This window comes from Penicillium angulare, assembly GCF_028827245.1.
Source record: "Penicillium angulare strain IBT 27051 chromosome Unknown utg000005l_segment0_segment0, whole genome shotgun sequence".
Taxonomy (NCBI): Eukaryota; Fungi; Ascomycota; class Eurotiomycetes; order Eurotiales; family Aspergillaceae; genus Penicillium; species Penicillium angulare.
The window spans coordinates 2,517,054-2,537,297 of record NW_026623164.1 but is presented as its reverse complement, the minus strand read 5'-3'; the positions used below and the strand labels follow the sequence as shown (position 1 = coordinate 2,537,297).

At 45.5% G+C, this 20,244-nt stretch overlaps 7 protein-coding genes across 7 annotated transcripts; 3 read left to right on the top strand and 4 right to left on the bottom strand.

Moving 5' to 3' along the window:
- Positions 1 to 2,353: 2,353 nt before the first annotated feature.
- Positions 2,354 to 6,058, bottom strand: N7478_008281 (P-loop containing nucleoside triphosphate hydrolase protein; the record flags this gene model as incomplete). The annotated part of the gene is made up of 1 exon (XM_056924495.1): positions 2,354 to 6,058. One exon carries the CDS (start codon positions 6,056 to 6,058, stop codon positions 2,354 to 2,356), a length of 3,705 nt encoding a protein of 1,234 aa, XP_056777221.1.
- Positions 6,059 to 6,141: 83 nt separating this feature from the next.
- N7478_008280 (uncharacterized protein) lies at positions 6,142 to 6,464 on the bottom strand (the record flags this gene model as incomplete). Its single annotated transcript, XM_056924494.1, has 2 exons — positions 6,142 to 6,296; positions 6,371 to 6,464. The coding sequence occupies 2 exons, from the start codon at positions 6,462 to 6,464 to the stop codon at positions 6,142 to 6,144; spliced, it is 249 nt and encodes an 82-aa protein (XP_056777220.1).
- An 869-nt stretch (positions 6,465 to 7,333) lies between these two features.
- On the top strand, positions 7,334 to 7,623 carry N7478_008279 (uncharacterized protein; the record flags this gene model as incomplete). Its single annotated transcript, XM_056924493.1, has 2 exons — positions 7,334 to 7,342; positions 7,435 to 7,623. The coding sequence occupies 2 exons, from the start codon at positions 7,334 to 7,336 to the stop codon at positions 7,621 to 7,623; spliced, it is 198 nt and encodes a 65-aa protein (XP_056777219.1).
- Positions 7,624 to 8,318: 695 nt separating this feature from the next.
- Positions 8,319 to 9,824, bottom strand: N7478_008278 (mannitol dehydrogenase family protein; the record flags this gene model as incomplete). Its single annotated transcript, XM_056924492.1, has 1 exon — positions 8,319 to 9,824. One exon carries the CDS (start codon positions 9,822 to 9,824, stop codon positions 8,319 to 8,321), a length of 1,506 nt encoding a protein of 501 aa, XP_056777218.1.
- Positions 9,825 to 11,961: 2,137 nt separating this feature from the next.
- On the top strand, positions 11,962 to 12,292 carry N7478_008277 (uncharacterized protein; the record flags this gene model as incomplete). Its single annotated transcript, XM_056924491.1, has 2 exons — positions 11,962 to 12,220; positions 12,267 to 12,292. The coding sequence occupies 2 exons, from the start codon at positions 11,962 to 11,964 to the stop codon at positions 12,290 to 12,292; spliced, it is 285 nt and encodes a 94-aa protein (XP_056777217.1).
- A 281-nt stretch (positions 12,293 to 12,573) lies between these two features.
- Positions 12,574 to 13,116, bottom strand: N7478_008276 (GNAT family N-acetyltransferase; the record flags this gene model as incomplete). Its single annotated transcript, XM_056924490.1, has 2 exons — positions 12,574 to 12,764; positions 12,837 to 13,116. 2 exons carry the CDS (start codon positions 13,114 to 13,116, stop codon positions 12,574 to 12,576), a joined length of 471 nt encoding a protein of 156 aa, XP_056777216.1.
- Positions 13,117 to 17,379: 4,263 nt separating this feature from the next.
- On the top strand, positions 17,380 to 19,771 carry N7478_008275 (pentatricopeptide repeat-containing protein; the record flags this gene model as incomplete). The annotated part of the gene is made up of 2 exons (XM_056924489.1): positions 17,380 to 17,946; positions 18,008 to 19,771. The coding sequence occupies 2 exons, from the start codon at positions 17,380 to 17,382 to the stop codon at positions 19,769 to 19,771; spliced, it is 2,331 nt and encodes a 776-aa protein (XP_056777215.1).
- Positions 19,772 to 20,244: the final 473 nt, after the last annotated feature.

Below are 20,244 nucleotides of genomic sequence, written 5' to 3'. Positions count from 1 at the left end.
ACTAGCCAATAAGAAGCGGATTACATAATGGATTATAGTTAACTATAAGTTAGTACGTCGTTTTGCTCCAAGACCAGCAAAGATTACTCTTAATGGATCATTGACGTTCTCAAGGCAAAAGTTATAGACTAGAATTTGTGCGTGAGGGGGCACTTGTACCCCAGGCGATTCGAAACTCTGCACATGTCTCATTCTCGCTCATAGCCAAGGTCTTTTATATATGTAAAATGATAGTAATAGCAATTTTGAAACCCGACACGTCTCACGTGCCATAAATGCCGACAGTATTGTGCGTGGCTTCAATGTTGGGGAGGAGGATAAAGATAGTAAGGTGTCCGTATATTCAGAATTTGTGGAAGGGAATCAGGAACTGGATAAGAGGAGGGGAAGAGACATTATACATCCGACAAAACAGCTGCAGTGTGCCAGAGACTGATGGTGATTGGTTTACCTTGTGATAGGCGCATGTTCCAGGAAACGCCGGCTGCACATTTGGGCGAGGGTCATCTCACAGGTACCCGCTCAGTAGACCTAGGTAATTTCCTCTCTTCTTGGATGGCCATGAAAGTCTATATGGCTATATACTCCGTGCCCTTTTAGCATCAAAACAAATGAATATATTCAATCTTGGACCTATCTATTTGAAACAATAATTGCGTTAATATGTGCATAGAGTATGTGAGTTGATTAATACCTTCTTTGAACTGAAAAAGAATTCGGTGCAGTCCGCCTCCTGCCTCGTTGCGATGAAGTGAAGGAGCAGGTCAACCTCGAACTGACTGAGATTCTTCGTGAATACTTAGAAAACCCCACGAGTTCTCCATGTCCACCCAATTTACTGCGACGAAGTTGATGAGGTATTTGTTATTCGTAGTGGGGTAAAGGGAACTTAGTTGGCTCGAAAATAGATGCCTGATCCGATTCCCAAGCTCCCAAGCAAATGCCGACCATCTTCGTTGTCGAGCCGTCCTTTCCCACAGACTTTGCTCATTTAGCTCACTTTGTCGATTCTGACGCGCAGTTCGTCTGCGCTGACACTCATACTCAATGGTTGTCACCAGCCCTATGTGTTCAGTCTTGCACCATCCTAGACGACGTCCGAAACTTGATATCAGATCATAGTGCTTCTAGGCTTGACGTCGAATAACATTGATTTCTATGCATTCCAGCTCACGCTTTGGTCATAATAACTGGAATATTCGGAAACCCCAATAAATGACCTTCAGTAAAAGCACTCACGCTGAATTGGAATGAGGAAGGCCTGGTACCCCAACATTCAATAAAGCTTTGTATGACCGTCGTCAAATCTCGGGGATGTCAATGAAATCATTCCCCAAAAGGTTCCCAGCAATCCAATTGACACTGATAGCGGAACAGAAGCATTCTGGAGATCGCCGTAGTGACTCTATTGAAACAACCACGCAAATAGAAAATAGAATGAAGGAGTCAAAAACACGACACTGTAAGCCGCCAGCATCCATGTCGAGCGCTCCTCAACAATGTATAAGCCCCAGAAAACTTCACGCGATGAATCCTGTTCTTCAAGGTGACTGTCCCGTTTTGGAAGCTTTTCGCTAACAACATCTCCGCATCCTGAATTAATGGAATATACCTTCCAAATCCTCTTCAATATAGTACGTGAAATACGACTGTACCAAGTGTGATATAGAAACCAGTGATTGAACTCATGTGGGGACACTGGTGGGTCAGGGAAGATGGGCTTGGGGAAGAAATGATAAGATGCCTGCTGCGGGCCAGGAAACTCGGGGGTCAAGGGAGCATATGCAGCTTGTAAAAATCTCTCGAACTATCACAAAATTAGAGATTGAGGTAGGACTATTTTCGTTCAACAAAGCAACCATGAACGTACCTTGAAAAATTCACAATGTGAATACCTGTAGATCCCAAACCAGGTTGGAAAAAACCCTCGATAGGCATAGTACATCGATCGAACCCATGAAAAGAACTCCTCATCATTCATAGAATTGACTGAGGTTTGGGCAAGTCGTTTTGAATGTCCAAAAAGGGAAGAACTTGTCACAATAAGAAACACGTGGCGATTAGGGTTACGTCCCGGACCTGACTGCTGCTGTTGTTGGGAGGGTCCAGGTTGAGGTTTGAGAGAATCTGGATTGTGAGTTCCCCGCTGACCTTGATTTAGGGGCTGACCAGACTGGCCAATTCTGGTACTTAAGCTTTGTGATCCGAAAGCAGTCGGAGTGGTGTTTGTCGGAGGTAAAATCTTGGTAGCGCCAGTGACCTTTTTTGCAAATGATAAAGGGACTTCGACCCATCGAGCTTGACCACAAGCCTAGACAAATTGTATTAATATTGAATGGAGATCATTGAACCATCATACAAACAGAATAAACAAACTCACACATTGCCAATGTAAGCGAGCCTCATCGTTCCCTAAAGCGCGCATGTAGGGCCTGAGAGGCCACCAATCCCATCTTTCCGCTGTAAATGCCTCCCATAAGCCCTTGATTGTATTGAGGATTGAAGTATCCTCATCAAAGCTCAATGCTATCTTATCCGGCGGGACATGTTGCAGCTCACTCACTACTACTTCAAGATTAAGAAGCTGTGTACTCATAAATTCTCCATTTCTCCGTTTTTCCAAAATCCATTTAAAAAGAATGGATCGCATAGACGGAAAGACAAAATCGTGAAACTCTCTCTCCATCATTTGGAAAGCATTCGACTGGAAAATGAGGTGCTCTATCCTTTGAAGATCGTCCACCAGCGTCCGTTCCGCGATCTCAGGGGCATCGGGAATGGAATCTGCCTCGGAGTCGGAGTCAGAATCCAATTCGTCACGACCCTCTGGCTTGCCTTGAATATCTGGCTCTGAATTCTTCACAGCGAATTGCTCACTTTGAATTAGCTGAGATGTGTCTTCTCGTGTTTGAAGATAGTCCAAGACCTTAGCTCTAGAACTCTCTTCCTCGACTCGGCGAATATTGGATTCCTCTAGCCCGGAGGGTCTCGTTTTGCTGAGTGATTGCATAGTAAGGCTTGCGATTCTGAGCTGTGCACCGCGAAAAAATTTGATGACGTGAGGCTCGACTCCTAATTCGGGATCGCGAGTTAAATGGGATGCAAAGCGACCAAGCGCTTTCTTCAAGTTTCTCCGAATGCGCTTTTTTGAGTAGCCGCTTTCCTCAAGCGCAAACCTGCAGACTTGTTGAAAGCTCTCCATACCCAGAAGTGAGGCCGTGAAGACTTCAACTGCGGATGTGACAATCGAGTTATTGATGGATGTAGTTGAAGAACTACTGCCCGGAATGGACAAGCTGCTAATGACGGATCCGAATTCGGAAATATCCGAGTTATCATCCTCGTCAGGAGATATACCTTGAGCTAACTTCATCTGAGAGATTTGCTGAAGTAGTAAAGTTGCTTTTGTTGCATCCGGACTATGCTTTCGGGGTTCCTTTGCTCGAAATTGAGTGACTGCCTTTGCTAGTCCTTCGGCTTCTTCCCATTGACCCATGTCAAAAAGCAAAACCGCCAAAATCTCCATGCTATCTAGGGTGTCTCCATGCTCCATGCCAAGGATTCTCTTGCGACAACTTACGACCCGACGCTGAACTTTTTCGGCCTCATGAGGGCGTTTCTGTTTGGTAAATATTAAGGCCAGGGTATTCGTGCCTTCCAGAACAACGGGATGATCTGGGCCAAGTGCTTTCTCGAGGACTTCGACTGACTGTTTCTGCAACAATTCCGCTTCTTCAAAATTCCCTTGATCGAGGAGAACTAAGGCCAGCTTCCCTAAGCTCTTTGCGGTGTTTGTATGGTCTGACCCAAGATGGGCCTTGAGTGTCGTTATTAATTGGCGGTACATTGCATTGGCCTTTGCCAGTCGTCTTTGACTTCTGTAGATAGATGCTAGAGAATCCATGCTAGAAAAGACATCTGGATGCTTAAGGCCGAGTGTTATCTGTTGGCCTTTCAGGGCTTGCTCTTGAATTGCTTCAGCTTCATCCCACCGCCTCTGGCTCGAATATATTGCTCCCAGGCTTACTTGGCTCATCAAAGTATCGGGATGGTTTAAACCAAGGATCTTTTGCCTTCCTTCAATCACCTTCACTGCAAGTACCTCGGCTTCATCCTCTCGATCTTGGGCCCGATATATCCTTGCTAGATTATCCATCCCGACAAGTGTGTCACGGTGTTGGATCCCGCGGAGTCTCCTATAGATATCAAGCAGTTGGAGAGAGAGCTCCTCAGCCCTTGAAAATTCGCCTTGAGCATGATAAACCGAAGCAAGGTTGCTCATGCTACTCAGGGTATCCGGATGCTCTGCGCCTAGGATATCCCTGCGTATCTCGAACACTGGTATGATGAACGTTCTCGCTTTCTCCAACTGACCTTGCTTTTCGTAAATTACTGAAAGATTGTTTTTGCTGGTTAATGTGTCTGGATGCTCTGTACCTAGAATGCGCAAGCGTCTCTCGTATACTTGTGAGTTCAATCTTTCGGCTTCATCCCATCGACCTTGGTTGTCATAAGTCGCCGCAATATTGCTCATGATGCTCAAAGTATCTGGATGCTCTTCACCCAGCGTGCGTCGAGCTATGTCGAGCAACTTCAAACTTGGCAGCTCTGCCTCATCCCATCGACCTTGATACCATTTTGCCAATGCGAGTTGCCCTGTGACAAAGAGGGAAATACGGTGTTCATCCCCTAGCACACGGCTGCAGCGCTCCGACTGCTGTTCTGCTAAAAGTTCTGCTTCGCACCACTGGCCCAATAGCAGATACGCTAAGATGACAGACGTGAAAGCATCTATTGTCTCCGGATCATCAGGACCTAGCAATTCCCGTCTCACCTCCGCCGCAGCCGTGGCCATTCGCTTCATGTCTACTGTTTCACTAATAGTCCAGGCATAGCGCGAGCCTCTGTGTAGTAGGGTTGCCCATTTAAGAAGTGATTCACTCTGGTCCGGAATTGGACGTTGTTTTATCATAGCCTTCACATGCGGGAAGAAAAATCGCCAATGGCTTGTACTCTCGAAGTTCATTTCTGCCAGCTGATAGCAAAGGCATTTAATAGACTGTGCTATCCATTGATTGGTTAGACCTTCTAACTTAAGCTGACGTTTCAGCTCCTGTTGCACTGAGCCATGCATTGTTATTGCGCTCGAGTCTTTGACATATATTAATGATAAATCGGCGAGAATGTCGATGGAAGCGTCTAATTCTGTGCGTGGCTGATGCCGCTGGTAAATTTGATTCAGTGATTGCGTGGAGGTCTTCATTCTAATGCTTTCATCATTCTCACTGAGGCTATTGTCTCCTCGTGTTTCAAAAAAGGTTTTAGGGATTTCCTGAGGTTCAAAGAAACTCATCAATGACAATAGCTCAAAGGCTGCCGGTCTTGTTTGTCTAATGTGATTGAATGCAATGTTCAATATGCTATGAAGCGGATGAGAATGAGGAGCAGTATGCTGAATTGGAATATGAGCATCTAGCCGTTCACAAAGGGTTGATATGCTCAACTGAGGAGGCTGAGACTTGATCAAGAGGGCTGCTTGGACAACCGCGAGTGGGTGAAAGTTAAGCTTTTTGACAAGGATGCCGAATCTCTCACCATTCGAGCCTCGACCGAGCTTTCTATGAAAGAGTGCCATTGCGAGAGGCTCGCTCATAGGCTCAATGCCAATAAAACCATCACTTGTAACTATTTCCTTGGCTACAAGTAGGCTTCTTGTGGTCAAAAGTACAGAACCGTTGAGGCCCTGAGGTAGAAATCTTTTGAGTGGGTTAGACAATGTCTTTTTTTCGTCATTCGGTATGCCTTCTAGGCTTCCTGTTGGAGCTATTTGAGGAAGATCACTATCACTATCCATGCCATCGAGAACAATGATCCATTTTTCTTGCTGCTTCTCAAGCCAGTCATGAACAACGTGAAAAATGTTTATGTCGGTGGAATCTCGATATGGTATATCGAAATTATCGGCAATATCGCGGTAGCACTGATTGAATCGGGCCGCGCTATTCGCGTAAATCCAGAAAATCAAGGTCTCTGGCGATTTGTCTCGAATGCGGTACATGCATTCGATGGCTAGGTGGGACTTTCTTCTCGATGTGAGTATGCAGTCTATCCTTGGGGAGAGGGACGTCACCCTTGGGAAACCTACCCAATACCACCCAGTCCAGCCAGAGCCACTCGAGATCCAGGAATAGAGAGCTTGCTGCTGACTTGGTCCAGGAGCTTCTGGTCCACAATGAAGTCGTTATCTCGTCGAAAAGGTACAGTAAAACTCGGATTTCGAGAAGTCCTAGGTCTTGCTAAAATAGTATCGCCATTAGCAAGTGCTTAGCCAGTGGAACGCGGAGCGGGCGATGTGTTTGTTAGATCTTACCAGTTGGGAAATCAAATTCAGAAGATCTGATCTGTCCATGATTCATGCCCACCTGGAAGCCATGGTTTGAGCTCCCAAACGTGATAGAGTTCATGATTATGAGAGGGATTCATGCCAATTCCTGGGTATTCGAGTGGGTTCGGTTTGAATGTGCTAAGCTGCGTAGCTGGAGGCCAGTGCGACGGCTGCGGGGTTCTCGCCCCATGCAGCTCATCTCCGCTCAGTCACATTCAAATGAATAATCTTTCAATTTCGACATGATGATTGGACAGGCGAGCGAGTGGTTTCATCTCTCAACTTGAAGGGGAAGCCGGTGCCATTTCAAATAATGTTTGCGTCTTTCCAAGTGTTGCTTACAAAGCGATGGAGTAGATGATGATGACTAGGTTGGTCCTCGTACGCGTACCTGATGGACCCGCACCGCAATAGATCTACGGCACGTCCTGTCTACCGTGGCAAGATATGTCTGGCAGGCGAGCAGGGAGAGCTTGTGGGGATTTATCAAGCTTGATAGAAAGAAAGATTGTTAGAATATACGACGCGTCTAGACTTTCTATAAAAAGGATCCTCAACTTCAGAATATAATACTACTGTGAGCAGTCTGACTGGTGCTCCTGAAAATTCCGTCTATCATGAGAAAACATATTGAACCCTGAGATCCTGAAGACCTGATTCTGAAGCTGATTCGTGTAAGCCCTTCCTTTTCGTTCTTATTGTTATTAATCTTCTATCTGAAACAAAAGCCCGGGTATCAAATATCAAAGTAATCTGAAACCATATTTTAGAGAGACAGTATTATCATTGTAGAATTTTTACTGCGCCCGGACGAAAAGGATACCCCAGCCCAGACCAGATTGATCTTCCCGAATATTGGCTTATTTGACCAGCATACGGTCCGTCAAACACGCCAATTATATCCAAGATAAAACGGCTTCTAATGTCGAAGTCAATGTACAAAACACTATGGCATGGGTATGAAGTATCGGTTCAACGGAGTATCGGTTCACCGAGTTCAAGTTTAAGTTCACTCGCTTGCTAAGTGAGAATTGCTTTTTGTGAAATAGCGCTATCTTAGTTGTATGACAGGAAGTGGCTGGACTCTCTGCAGTCCCAGCACTTTCATCCGGTACTCTGTAAAGCTCCCACCATCACCCCAGCCTCCCATGGGCAACTATGGGTTCTCTTGGCATAAGATTCAGATCGGATCTAATGATGTTGGCCTGTGCGAGAGCCAGGATTTCCAAAATCTGTGAACTTTGTTCTCGAGATTCTTGTTCACAAAATGGGTGAACAATATTAAAGCCCTCCACTAGAAGCCTAGGCGCAATTGTATCCACCCGAAGCCATCATTTACATGGCTAAGGAGAGAAAGAGGGCTATTGTCGCTGTTGACATTCAGTCCATTACCCGCGGCAGCAGTGTCTCGGGAATCGGCAACTCTAATTGTGCCGATCTTCGGAGATTGCCACCATCGGATTTAAGACATTAACTTCATTGTGATGTCATTTGTTTTGGGGGTCAGGCAAATTGCTTGTTTAGGTTGATTTGATGGATCTAAGCATCCAGTTATTCCGATTGATGTTATGATGACTTATTTAGAATTCATGTGACGAGGATGTGCCCCTCGTGAAGATCTCTAGACAGAAATCATATGTGTCTGGGACATATTGATGGGACACGGGGAAAGCCTCATAAGCATCAGCATTATCTTAAGCGCAGCAACGCAAGTAAAATAAATAAAATTATAATTATGATTAAATCCATCATATTCAAAAAAAAAAAAATCCAATTATGAAATTCGTTGACCTAAATCCTGGGGAATTTTATCTATCATCATCTATCTAGGATCGTGCTTTTGTCAAAAATCACAACGCATGAAAGAAAAACGTAAGTCATTGCTCTCGACAGAGGCTTTTATCACCAGCCGACAAGATCTCAATTGATGTTCTTAATCAACATATTTGGGGATAGTCTTCGCAATGCCATCTCGCGAAATATCTTCCAAAGCCTTCGTAATCTCAGTCATAAATCTCTTATCGGCACGTAAATCGTCACCAAAAAGTGTCTTGATACCGAGGATGGAAGAAGGATCAGTACCGCCAGCACGGGCCTTGGTCTGAAGCTCCTCGCGCATGGGATCGTCAACCTCAAACTTGTTTCCGGCGTCATCGATGCCGTTCACGTAGCGGAACCAAGCGGCTGCTACGAAGCAGAGACGACGGAAGGGGCCGCTGGACCAAATTGCTTCGGCGATAGAGGGCATGATGAATTGTGGGATTTTTCCAGAGGCATTGAGGCAGATGCGAGGGAGTTGGTCCATGATTGTTGGGTTGGAGAAACGCTCGACTAGTGTCTTGGTGTAGACGTCTAGATCAACGCCGGGGATGGCGGGGAGGAGCGGCTTGACTTCGTCTTGCATCATTTGGACGACGAATTTGCTGAAGACTGGGTCTTCCATCACTTCGTGGACGAATTTGAATCCCGCTAGGCGGCCTGGGTATCCGATTGCTGAGTGGCTTCCGTTCAAGAGTCGGAGTTTGTGCATCTCGAATTGCTCGACTTCGTGGACGTTCTTCACAACTTGTACACCAACCTTTTCAAATGGTGGGCGGCCATCGCAGAAATGATCTTCAATGACCCACTGTGTGAAGGGCTCTGTCACGACCGGCCAGGAGTCTTCGATACCAAAGTTCTGGGCAAGGTCGACCTTGTCCTTGGGTGATGTCTGAGGGGTAATGCGGTCGACCATAGCATTAGGGAAGTGACCTTTCTCGGAGATCCACTTGGCTAACTCGGGGTTCTTCAAGCGCGCGAAGGAGTCCAGCATGTGACGCGTGATGGCACCATTCTTCTGCATGTTATCACAAGACATCACGGTGAATGGCTTAAGGCCTTGCTGATGGCGACGAGCAAGGGCAGCGTATAAGAATCCAAATGTTGTGCGAGGGGCATTCTCGTTGGCGGGGTCGAGATCGAATTGGATATCGGGGTGGTTGCTTTGCAGCTCGTGTGTGTTTTCGTTGTAATAGTATCCGCTCTCGGTGATGGTGAGTGAGACGATGTGGGTATCAGGGTGTGCGAGTTTAGCGACAACAGCTTCACGGTTGTCTGGTGCGAAAAGGAAAGAGTTGATGCTACCAATGACATTGGCGTAGCTTCCCTTAGCGGAACGTTCGATGAGGGTGTAAAGGTGATCTTGGGAGCCCAACGCATCACGCATCGTAGCATCGAAAGGTTGCAAGCCAACGCCACAGATAGCCCAGTCCTTCACGCCTTGTTGCATCAACAGATCGACATAGTATGCCAGGTGAGCGCGGTGGAAACCACCGACACCAATGTGCACGATGCCTTCCTTAATGCCAGCGCCACGTGGATAGGTTGGAACCTTGATTTGGGCTTCACCTGCTGAAGCAATCTGCGACAGGTTGTTTTTGTTAAGCTTGAGAGGTGCCATGATGGGCAGATCGAGGGAGAAGGTGATCAGACGAAATCAATGGCAAAGATGGGAGTGAAAGAAGGGAGGAAGAACACGAAATGATAAAAATAAAAATAAGAAGAGATCCAGTTTGCCACGACTAAAAGAGCGAACAGGCAGCTTTATCAAGGTCACCGCTGGTTTCTTCTCTGCTGACAACATAGGAACCGGAAAGTGTACAGCGATGGTATTACATCATGCGGTGGGGGTTAAAATACGGGGCTCAGTGGATCTCTTTTGTGGAGTCGGATGCGATGAACTCCAGTAGAAATCTGAATCCGGATCCCCATTTCTGGACATGGAGGTGAGAGGAAGCAGGGAATCGCCACGATGAGAAACTCCACCCCGAGCCAGCCTTATCGATTGCCTCCTGTTCAGATAACCTAAACTCTCTCCAGGGGAACCCCATCGCGAGCTGTCAACCCCATAGAATCCTTCAATTGTTCTCGAATCCCCTTCGCCGAGGATTAACCCCTGAATAGATTTTTTTTTTATTCTTGATGATCCGCAGTGCTGGACGCGAGGCTTGTAATATTCTCGTACTCATTTTTAATTGGCTAAAGCTATTGTGGGGTCACATGAGCATCTTGCTACACTGAATTGGCATTTTAGCCGAATTCAATCATCCATGTTGGTATTAACACTACCAGATACTACTCCAGATACTACTCCAGATACTACTCTAGATACTACTCCAGATACTACTCCAGATACTCAATGTATCCTTGCCATCCAGTCAAGGTTCTTCATCTTGCAAGGTCTCTACCCCTCGCTTCGGCTGAATTCCCAATCGCTCCAATTTACGGAGTACAGCTCGCTTGCAGCATCAGCAGACCCGAAACCAAGAAAAACAAATACAAAAAAGCGTAAGAATCTACTTCCCGCTTTTGTAGAACACTGCCACCTCTTTTCATGGCAGATGACCTCTACGCCTCTATCAGATGACCAATTGTCTCCATAATTTGTCCTTTCTGCCGACTCAATTGATCACAAATCCATGGGCTAGATCTTGAAAGGCCCGAGATGACCCCCAATACGGGTGACAACTCGTAGATCAAGCTATAATGCAGCCCTTTATCAAATGTTAATACAGAAACTCAATGCGATCTTCACTGGCTGCAGTTCTTCGGTCGGTACGAATTGAATCCTTTTGGCGCATTAATATTCAACAGTTTCAAAGATACATGACTAAATGAGTGGTGCTTTTGTTCAATATTTCCAACGGGCTCGGCTAGAGGTACACTTATCTGTGTATCCATTTATAGTACAGCCAACAGAATTATGAAACAGTGATTCAACCAGATGTTGCCTACTCGTCCTCATTTTCCACTGAAACATTCGTTTGAATGTACTGCTTTGTCTCAGAACTACTAGCCGTCTCAATGTTTCTATAGATTCTGGTTCATGTGGAGTCATTCGTCTTACGTCGGTATCCACTTCCTCTAAACTCCAGTACAGCAACAACGTAGTAAATGTACTGCGGCTTATTTGGAAATCTTGCTTTTCTGCTTATGCTCATTACGGGATCCTCGGTGTCAGATTTTGATTTAATAGCTTTTGCATTGGGTCTGTTGTATCTTCCCAATTTTAAGAGTAGGCCGAAGAAGCCGCCGGATCCGCTAGCCCTGGAAGCCGATAATTTCACTTCGTATTGTTAAAGAAATACATTCCAATCATCCCATCGCTCAAAATTCTTAAAACCGAATCTTCTCCGTTATGCGCGTATGCACTGGCTCAGAGTCGTCAATAGCATCTTTGAAGTGAGCCATTTTGATCAGCCATTTTCATCCATAATACGAAAACGAAGGCCTTGTGTCGTGTGTCGTGTGTTCAATTCACACCGCAAGTCTTTTTTTTTTACTTCTTCTTGCCTTACGGATGGACCCCTACCGCCTTCTCATATTCTATGTAGGACTTCCATATCATCATTAATGCACTCATTTGATTTGGTAAACATTTGTAGGCGTTGACGCCTCAGGGTTTCGGGACTAGGAGAGTTGGCTAGGAGAGTTGGCCTTTGGGGGCCACAACCAAATGCCCCACGTTGGCACGGAAATCCAATCTAATTCGCATATGGCCCAACAACGAAGGCATTGAGCAGGCATTTTGCTCAATTATGCAAATCCTCCAAAAGCCGCTCCTGGGTCAATATGTGCGCGAAATAAGATACTACCGCAGGCCGACTGTAGCTTCGGTCTGGAAGAAGGAAGTGCATGGCCAACACCCTCGTGATTGGACCGATTCAGACTGCAACTTACTCGATCTGGCCATAGACAGAGCTGGTTTCTCCGGCGATGAGACGAAAAGGACCAATGTGAAACTTACTGATGGGCTTCCTGATAACCTGAAATCACTTTCTATTCTTGGACATCGAAGTGAGTGAGAAGGGAACTAACAAAACCCCCTACAAGAGTATTTCAGTTGTGGAAGATTGGTTCAAATTTTGACCGGGCTTCGTGTAGAAGATCTGAATGTGACTTCGAAGTCATTCTACAACACAATGCTATTACAGAGTATTTTGCGTCTGTCCCTAGAAACCTTTGAAAATAGTATTCCCCGGGGCCATCAATCAACGTAATATAGTAGTTAAAATCTCAGCCACGTGCCACCGTCAAACTTTAAGCTTGCTTTCAAGCCTGAGGTTCCAACTTGAAGGTTAGATATTTGATCATTATTCCACTTTCGTAGAGGACGTAACTAAGTTATCAACATTTCGCGTTGACGGTGTCTACAGGCCCATCCGATACTGCACAAATGAAGCGTCCGCCATCGTGTCATAAAGCCGACGAGCCTGCACATTGTCATGCTTTGTATACCATTGCAGACGAAGACAGCCCTTCTCCTTCGAAAGGTCCGCAACGGCTTGGATCATCTTGCGACCGAGGCCTTTGCCTCTTAATGATGGGTCAACGAAGAGATCTAGTGACTCATGTCAGTAAAACACCGAAATTCCTGTGCGAACAGCAACATCAAAGAGAACTCAGCACATACCATGCAAAAGCATAATCTGTTTCTCGCTCCACGGAGTCTGTTGAGGGAAGAAGTGTGCAATGCCGACCATTTTGGTCTTTTGAGATTTCCCTTGACGCTCTCTCATCACTAAAGCATCCAAGTCACTTTCCGGGTCTAGGATTCGTTGAAATGTCTTCTCATATTGCTCCTCGGGTATGGAGGCCCGGTAGAAGTCGATGTAGCCCTTGAAAAGGGTAGCCCATTCATCAAAGTCATTTTTATTCAGCTTTGTGATGCTAATTTCATCTGCGGATGCCATTATGGAGAAACGGGAACTTTGTAAGGAAATGGACTGGCGGTGCTTGAAATTGATGTTCCTTAGTTGAGCTTTGGTTCGAGAACTTGAACAAAAATGCGTCACGCCCGTGTTAAACGCCCTTGAGTGAGAGCAGGTCGTACTAACTATTCGTGGTTGCTGTTTGGCTATAGTGTTTGTGGTATTTGCGACCGTACGAGGAATCTTCTTCAGGTTCTGAATGACCATTCCTTATATTGTTCGTGGACGTGAATTTCAGTGTTGACCTTTGATCTTGATCGTGCTGGGAATCCTGTGTACTTTATATGGATGACTCTACGCTTGAATGATCTACGGTTGTCCGCTCAGCGTTGGGATTTGGTGCGATCCGATTGGTTCGCGGCTCCGAGGTGCTTCGCTCTCCCTTATCGGGCCTGGTGTAAACGCGGGGGATAAGAAGCAGGTCGCTTTAAAAGCAGGGTAAAGCGTGCATTGAGTCAGATTTTAACTTCAAAAATTATGCTATTTGAGAAACTGGTTTCAAGGCCTAATGCAAAACAAATGAAGCTTTTGTTTTCAAGGAATCGTCAGCTTAGACGAAATCGTTGTAAAAAAGATTGAGATAACCTTTCATGACAGCAGAAGGCAGAAATTAGAGCCTGCTCTTGTTGGGTGCGAATCGATTTGCCCATTCCGGCTGCTATTATTTTTGGAAGTGTTGCCCCGAGTCGCATATATACCGTGGTGAAACAACCAGAGTCTATATAGTGCCGAATGTACTAGTAGAAACTCATAATTAGTTTAGACAATATAGATACAGTGTAAATGGCTTATCATTAGTAAATCACTCTGCAAGACTCGAATATCCCTCACGATATCTGCTGATAGTGTGCTTCTCTGTGCCTTGGCAATGAACATACTTCCCACGTCAGCATAGCCTGCCGTAATAGCCCCAATGCTGAGCAGAGGGAATATAATAGAACGAAGGGCCATGCCGTCAGGGTCTACATGCGTACCTGTCCTACTTAAGAGATAAGGCAATTATGTCCGGAGAGTAGTCGGCGATTGAAACGGAAGATCCTTCCATGCCATGTGAATATATTGGTCGAGGAATACAAATTGCATTTCCAATGGAATCGTATTTAGCGGACCTGGGAGGCTAGGGTTGAGAAGGGGATGATAAGATGATTTGGAGGCGGCCAGCACCTGGGAAATATAAACCAGAACATCTTGATGCTGCTGACTTTGTGGTCTCGCTCCGGGATCTATTTGTAGACGGTCGTTTGATTGCAATTACAAGTCTAAGATAAGACTAAGTACGGCGGCTGATGACGTAGACCCAAAGGCTCTGGTAACGGTCCCTCGTGAGGACAGCCTGTCGCTTATTCGAAGGGTGTTCAAGATCATCTGTAGCTGGCGCAGATCCCCGTCCATCCCCACCGTGGCAAGTGACGAGGTAACATTAGTCAACGAAGCAGTGGGGAGTTGCAAGGGGGTCGATGAGATGCGCTGACTGGAGGCTCCTCCGGCTGCATCGATTTCCCGTCTCCGTACTACCTTTCAGAATTTACACTGCACCGAAGTTTTTTTGCACCGCTCACAAGGGATCAAGCCATTGCATTTCAATTTGCGTTGCCGACAGGCTTCGCATGCTTTGTAAACATTCGATCGTTGAAGCTTAGCAGTAGTCAGAATGACGTTCGATAGTCTCATGGCTTCGTCGTAGGGCATTCCCGTCATGCTGGAATTGATTTTGGTTGCGCTGGAAGTTAAGCATCAAGTGTACCCGAGTGGTTACTCATGCGGGGTCCGCTAGTAGGTCTCGGGGAATAAGTACCCCGAGGGGTCTGGACCTCGAACAAGTGTACCTATGAAAAGCAGGTGCAATAAGTGAGGCCATTGTTTCTAGCAGTATATTCCTTGTCGGCAATTCTGCTGTGACCACCTAGTACGGCTCGGGAGGTCTATACCATTTGAACACTGCGTTGATTCCACTTTTGAGGAGACTTACCACCAGGGCTCCTTTGAGCCTTGTAAACTGGAACTTTGATATCTCGAAAACCTCGGTAATTCATTTTCTTCCCTTTATTATCAATGGATATCAAGAGGTGACATGTTATTTGATGAAGCTTGACAGGCTCGGCGATAACTAACGTATTTCCCAAGCGAGCGGCCACCCCAAGCGAGCGGCCACCTGACCGCCTACTTTATAGTTTTAGTTATAATTTTAGAACAACAACGCCAATATATTAAAATATTCAACTAACTATCGCAATGGTCTGATCTATGTCCTTCTTTTCCACACTTGCGGCATGTTGGTAATTTTCTCCTAGCTGGCTGAGCTGGCAAAACGCGTGCTACTGGCTGTGCTACGGGAGGGGGAATTGGTGCTTCAATCACTTGTGTAGTGCGCTGTATAGTATCCTGGGCCTCTTGAATAGTTATTCTACCCTTATTAGGCATCTGCCTAGTAGACTGCTGGCGCTTTTGCTTTTGTTTCTCATATGCGGCGCGTAATTTGTGTGTTTTAATCTTAAGTAAAGCAGTCGAATACATCTAAATTTCACAAGCCTTTAGAACTTGATTGATCTGTTGATTCAGGGGACTTGGAGGGCTGTTTGAGCGCTGTTTTAATAGTGCTTTAATAGAACTAGCCTATTGCTGAAGTTGTTTAAAATTCTGGGGTGTTTTTGGTGAGAATTGGTTTAATCGACTAGTTGGATGACTTCCGGGAGGAGTAGGTGTTCAAAGAATAATATTTAACTTCGATAGTATATACTTTAGATCAAATAGTATTAATCCGGCTGTTGTAAAGCTATTTTGAATAGTTTTAGCCTGGAAGGCTTTCTTACAAGTAATTAGATAAGCTAAAAGGAAGTTGAACTTGTCGATATGGTTAAAACCAAGCCGCATCTAATTTTTAATAAGCCGCCTATACGTACGTTTTAATAGCGTAAAACATCCAACATCAAGTAGTTAATGAAGATAGGAAGAATATGCTGGCATACAGATCGGAATAATATTATTCTCTTTATAAATTTAATTGAATTAAGAAGTTAAATGACTCCTATAACTATCTAGAATTAGAAGTTGATATTTCCCAACTGTACGATTAGTTGTTGTTGGAATAAAGTGTTTTTAAAGCCATCGAAGTCCAATCTCATCTGTTGTCCATCCATTTGGACTTGTTTTAAAACGTCAATTAGATAGAAGGTTATCGAACTAGTCTTGAATTAGTACTTTGCCTTTAAAAATAATTACAGGAGTAAGTGTATATCTAGATCCACAGATAGTTTTAATAATTGTTACCCATTTATAATTTCCAGGCTGTAAAAGTGATTGCCGACTATAGAATTCAGAGCGAGTAATAACTTTAGTAGTTGCTGTTAATCCTATTGTAAAGCTAGTTTTATCAAAATTATAGATATTCTCTAAAAGAATACTATTCTCTTGAATTGTCTGAAAAACAAGATTAAACTATTCTTTAACAACCTTTGGATCCTCTATCTTTGTACGCTTATAATTATATCGTCTAGAGAACCGAGTAGTCAGTTCTAGATGGTGTTTAACGAAGTTTATAACCCAATTCTTGTCGACAGTATAAGAAGGGGTCTCGCCACGTACTATAAGTAGAATATTAGCCATTTCTTAAACAGTAGCTGGGCGGGGGGTAGCTCTATGTATATCTATAGAGATTATCCACTGGACAAGCGAGTTCTCTTCATTCTGATTCAGTTTGTGACTATTGGCACGAGTTTTAGAGCGATAAAGATGACCGGTAAGACGACGCCGTAATGTAGAGCGGGGTATATCGAATAGACGTGCTGCTGTGGCGACCGCTGTAATTTCTTGTTTTTTTATAGCCTCAATAGCAAGTAGGATTCTACCTTCCTGTTCTAGAGAACTTTGGCTTGATTGAGTGCGTTTTGGTGGCATGGTGGGTGTTTGAAGATGGTAGGACGCGTTCGCGACGCGATTTTTTGGTTGGGTGGCCGCTCGCTTGGGGTGGCCGCTCGCTTGGGAAATACGTTAGTTAGTTAAGTTAAATATTTGATGCCTTATTCTGGAGGCTTCAATAAGATCGATGCCTGACCGATAAGGAGATAGGCCTAACTGTATTGAGACTAGTGTCATTTAAATTATTCAACTCTGCGGCCGCGATCTGGCAAACACCTCCTGGTCGATGATTGTCATTGTCGTCTGTCGGGAAAGTGCACAATTTGGTGTACATTGTCCGATTAAATTTCAAGGCACGAAAGGGTCAGACGTGCCCTGCATTGTTTGATTATGGTCCTTCCAGGATGTGTCTCAAGCAGAGCTCTGCGCAGCCGATTATTACAGCAACAGCTCACGCGCTCCATTACTCGACAAGCTGCACCATGGACAACTTCGACAACTAGGCGATTTTCCTTGACTTCGGCGCAATCCCGCAACGAATTTTCTCCCCGTCGAGATCATGAATTTCGCAAATCCAAACCCAAATTCAAATCTGCGCCCTGGTCCAATCGTCCAGGCAAAACTTCCGTCTCGAGCACTCCGTCCCAGAAGATATTTGATCGAGGATTCGGACACATAGGCGATGATGATTTGTTGATGGAAATCGCGCAAGAAAAGACGCAAGCTGTGAATCGCAAACGAGTTCGCCTAGAGATGGAATGGGTGAAAGATCCGCTTCTGTTAGCCACGCGAGTCTCTTCTGCTTTGCGCGCTGGAAATCCAGAAATGGCAGCGAGGCTGGCTCGCGAGGCAGTAAAGGAGTCACCAGGTGACAAATATACTGTCGCATGGAATCGTATCTTTCAATATTGTATGGACCGGGGGCACCCCAAGCCTGCCTTGAGATTTTTCAATGATGTAAGTCCATCTTCTATGAGTCGGATATAAACCAGGCGCTGACCCGAATCTTTCCCGATAGATGAAAAAGCGCGCCGGAAAACCTAACACTCGAACCTTCACTATCCTACTTACTGGGCTTCGGAAAGCTCCGAAAATACCTGGCTTCAATATTGTGAAAACCGCTGAACATATCTATAACTCGATTTCTGCGACAAACTCTGAAGTCAAACTCGATATAATCCATACAAATGCTATGCTGTCGGTCTGCCAGTATCACGGCGATGTTGATTCACTGTGGCGCATTGCCGGAGAGCTCTCGGAGCAGGGGTCCGGTGCACCGAATATGAGAACCTATACGGTCATTCTAGGCGCTCTACAATATGCAGCCCGCGACGATGTGAAAAGGATGGATGCTTATGATATCAACGGTATCTTTGCGCGAAAAAATCAGCTGATGATTGATGCGAAACGAATTTGGGCCGACATTATTCACCGGTTCAAGGATGGGGATGTATTGCCTGATAACCGTGTGGTGAACAGCATGGCCGAATTACTTCTAGAGGGTGCCACTGAGCAGAATTACTATGATGTTTTCTCTTTATACAATCAAACCATGGGTATTCCAATCCTCTGCCCCCGCCTTTCAGCAAACGCCAAAAACAGGCCTTCCATCGTTTGGGAGGTTAAGCAACGAAGAGAGGGTTACCAAGCACCCGAGGAAGAGAATGTTCCGTTTGTCGACGAGAACAACCAAACTCTGAAGTTGGGCAAGGATGGAAACCGACAGGAAGAGCTTATTCGTGGACCAAGAGAAGAGACGTCGGATGTTGAGGGGGAAGAAGAGGTTGAAGAGAACTTCGATGAGCTTTTCGAACCTCTTGCCGATGGGCCTGTTCCAGAGCTCCGACCGAACAACAAAGATCTTACTCTCATTATAGATGCATGTCTCAGCATGTCGCAAGGCCTCGGGCCGGGTGCTAAATACTGGAAGCATCTTACGTTGGAATCAACGCCATATAAGATCCAACCGGATAGTGCTGCGACTATGCATTTATTACGTCTACTTCGCTTGTCACGAGCAAGTAAAATGTCCGTTCAAGTCATTCGGGACCAACTACTGCCGCTAGGAGAAGTAGATGGAAAAGCGTTCCACATTGCTCTCTCTGCTTGTCGCCGTGATAACCACAATCACGCCTGTCTCGTCAACGGAAACGAGATTATGAACATGATGGGTAAAGCTTTGATTCTGCCTGATCCTCGAGCTCTGGAGAGCTACGTCGATCTTGTCAGGAGACTTGAACGCCTGCCAAATATTCTTATGTATTTGAAAGGCCTCGACATTGATGAAAAGCGCGAGGCACGCAACATGCAATCATTAGGCAAGAAGCTGTATGTCAAGCTTCATTTACTTGCAATTGAAACTCTCCGCCCTCATATTGCCAAACTCCACGAGGCTGTAGAGAATGGAAAACCGGCTCCGCTCACTCGTTGGAATTCGGTCGCCGGCGGGAAGGAGAAGGTACATTCCCCTGTCCAAGGACTTATGCTTGTGAAGACAATGCCTCACATCCGTCTCATGATTGACGAGCTTTTGAAGTCTGAGTACTCCTCTTTCATCTCGAAAGCCGAACGTCAAGCTCTCCAGTCTGATTCTAAGCTGCTGAAGCCATACTCTGACCAAGCCACAATTGAGAAGCTCAGCGGCGAAGTTGTCTTCCCCACACAGGAGCAGCGCACCGCGCACCGCGAGGCAAACGGAGGATTTCAATTCCCTGAGTTAGAGGAGAATGCTGGAGGGGAAGAAGTGGAGACTTCTCCCTCGGACTCCAAATCTGAATCTTGATTCCTTCCACCCCCTTCTTCGGTGGTCAAGACACTGGTGTGGCCTTGATCACTTGTACAATACATGTATATCAGACATTTATTTTTATTGGCGTTTTGGCTCGCATCTGTACAGGAACATCATGGCCCGTTTCTACTTTAAGATATTTGCAGAACATAGAAATACAACTACATAATTCACTCAATATTCCTCAATCACCTTGTTATCATTGTAACGAACATATGCCCGCGTGCAATCGTTCCAGGTCCAAGAACCTGCCTCTGATTTCAACGTTCAAGTGAACAAGCTAAATCGTAGGATCAACATCTCAATCCAAATGCTAGGCCGAAGGCAACGTTGAAAAGGAAACATGACGGTACATAAAAACGGGCGGGACTGCGGAGTTCACGGTAATATTACCACGTAATGACCATCTGGGCAGCACGGGACAACGTAATGCCACTCTAGCCTTTCCGGGACAGCTTGGACCATCA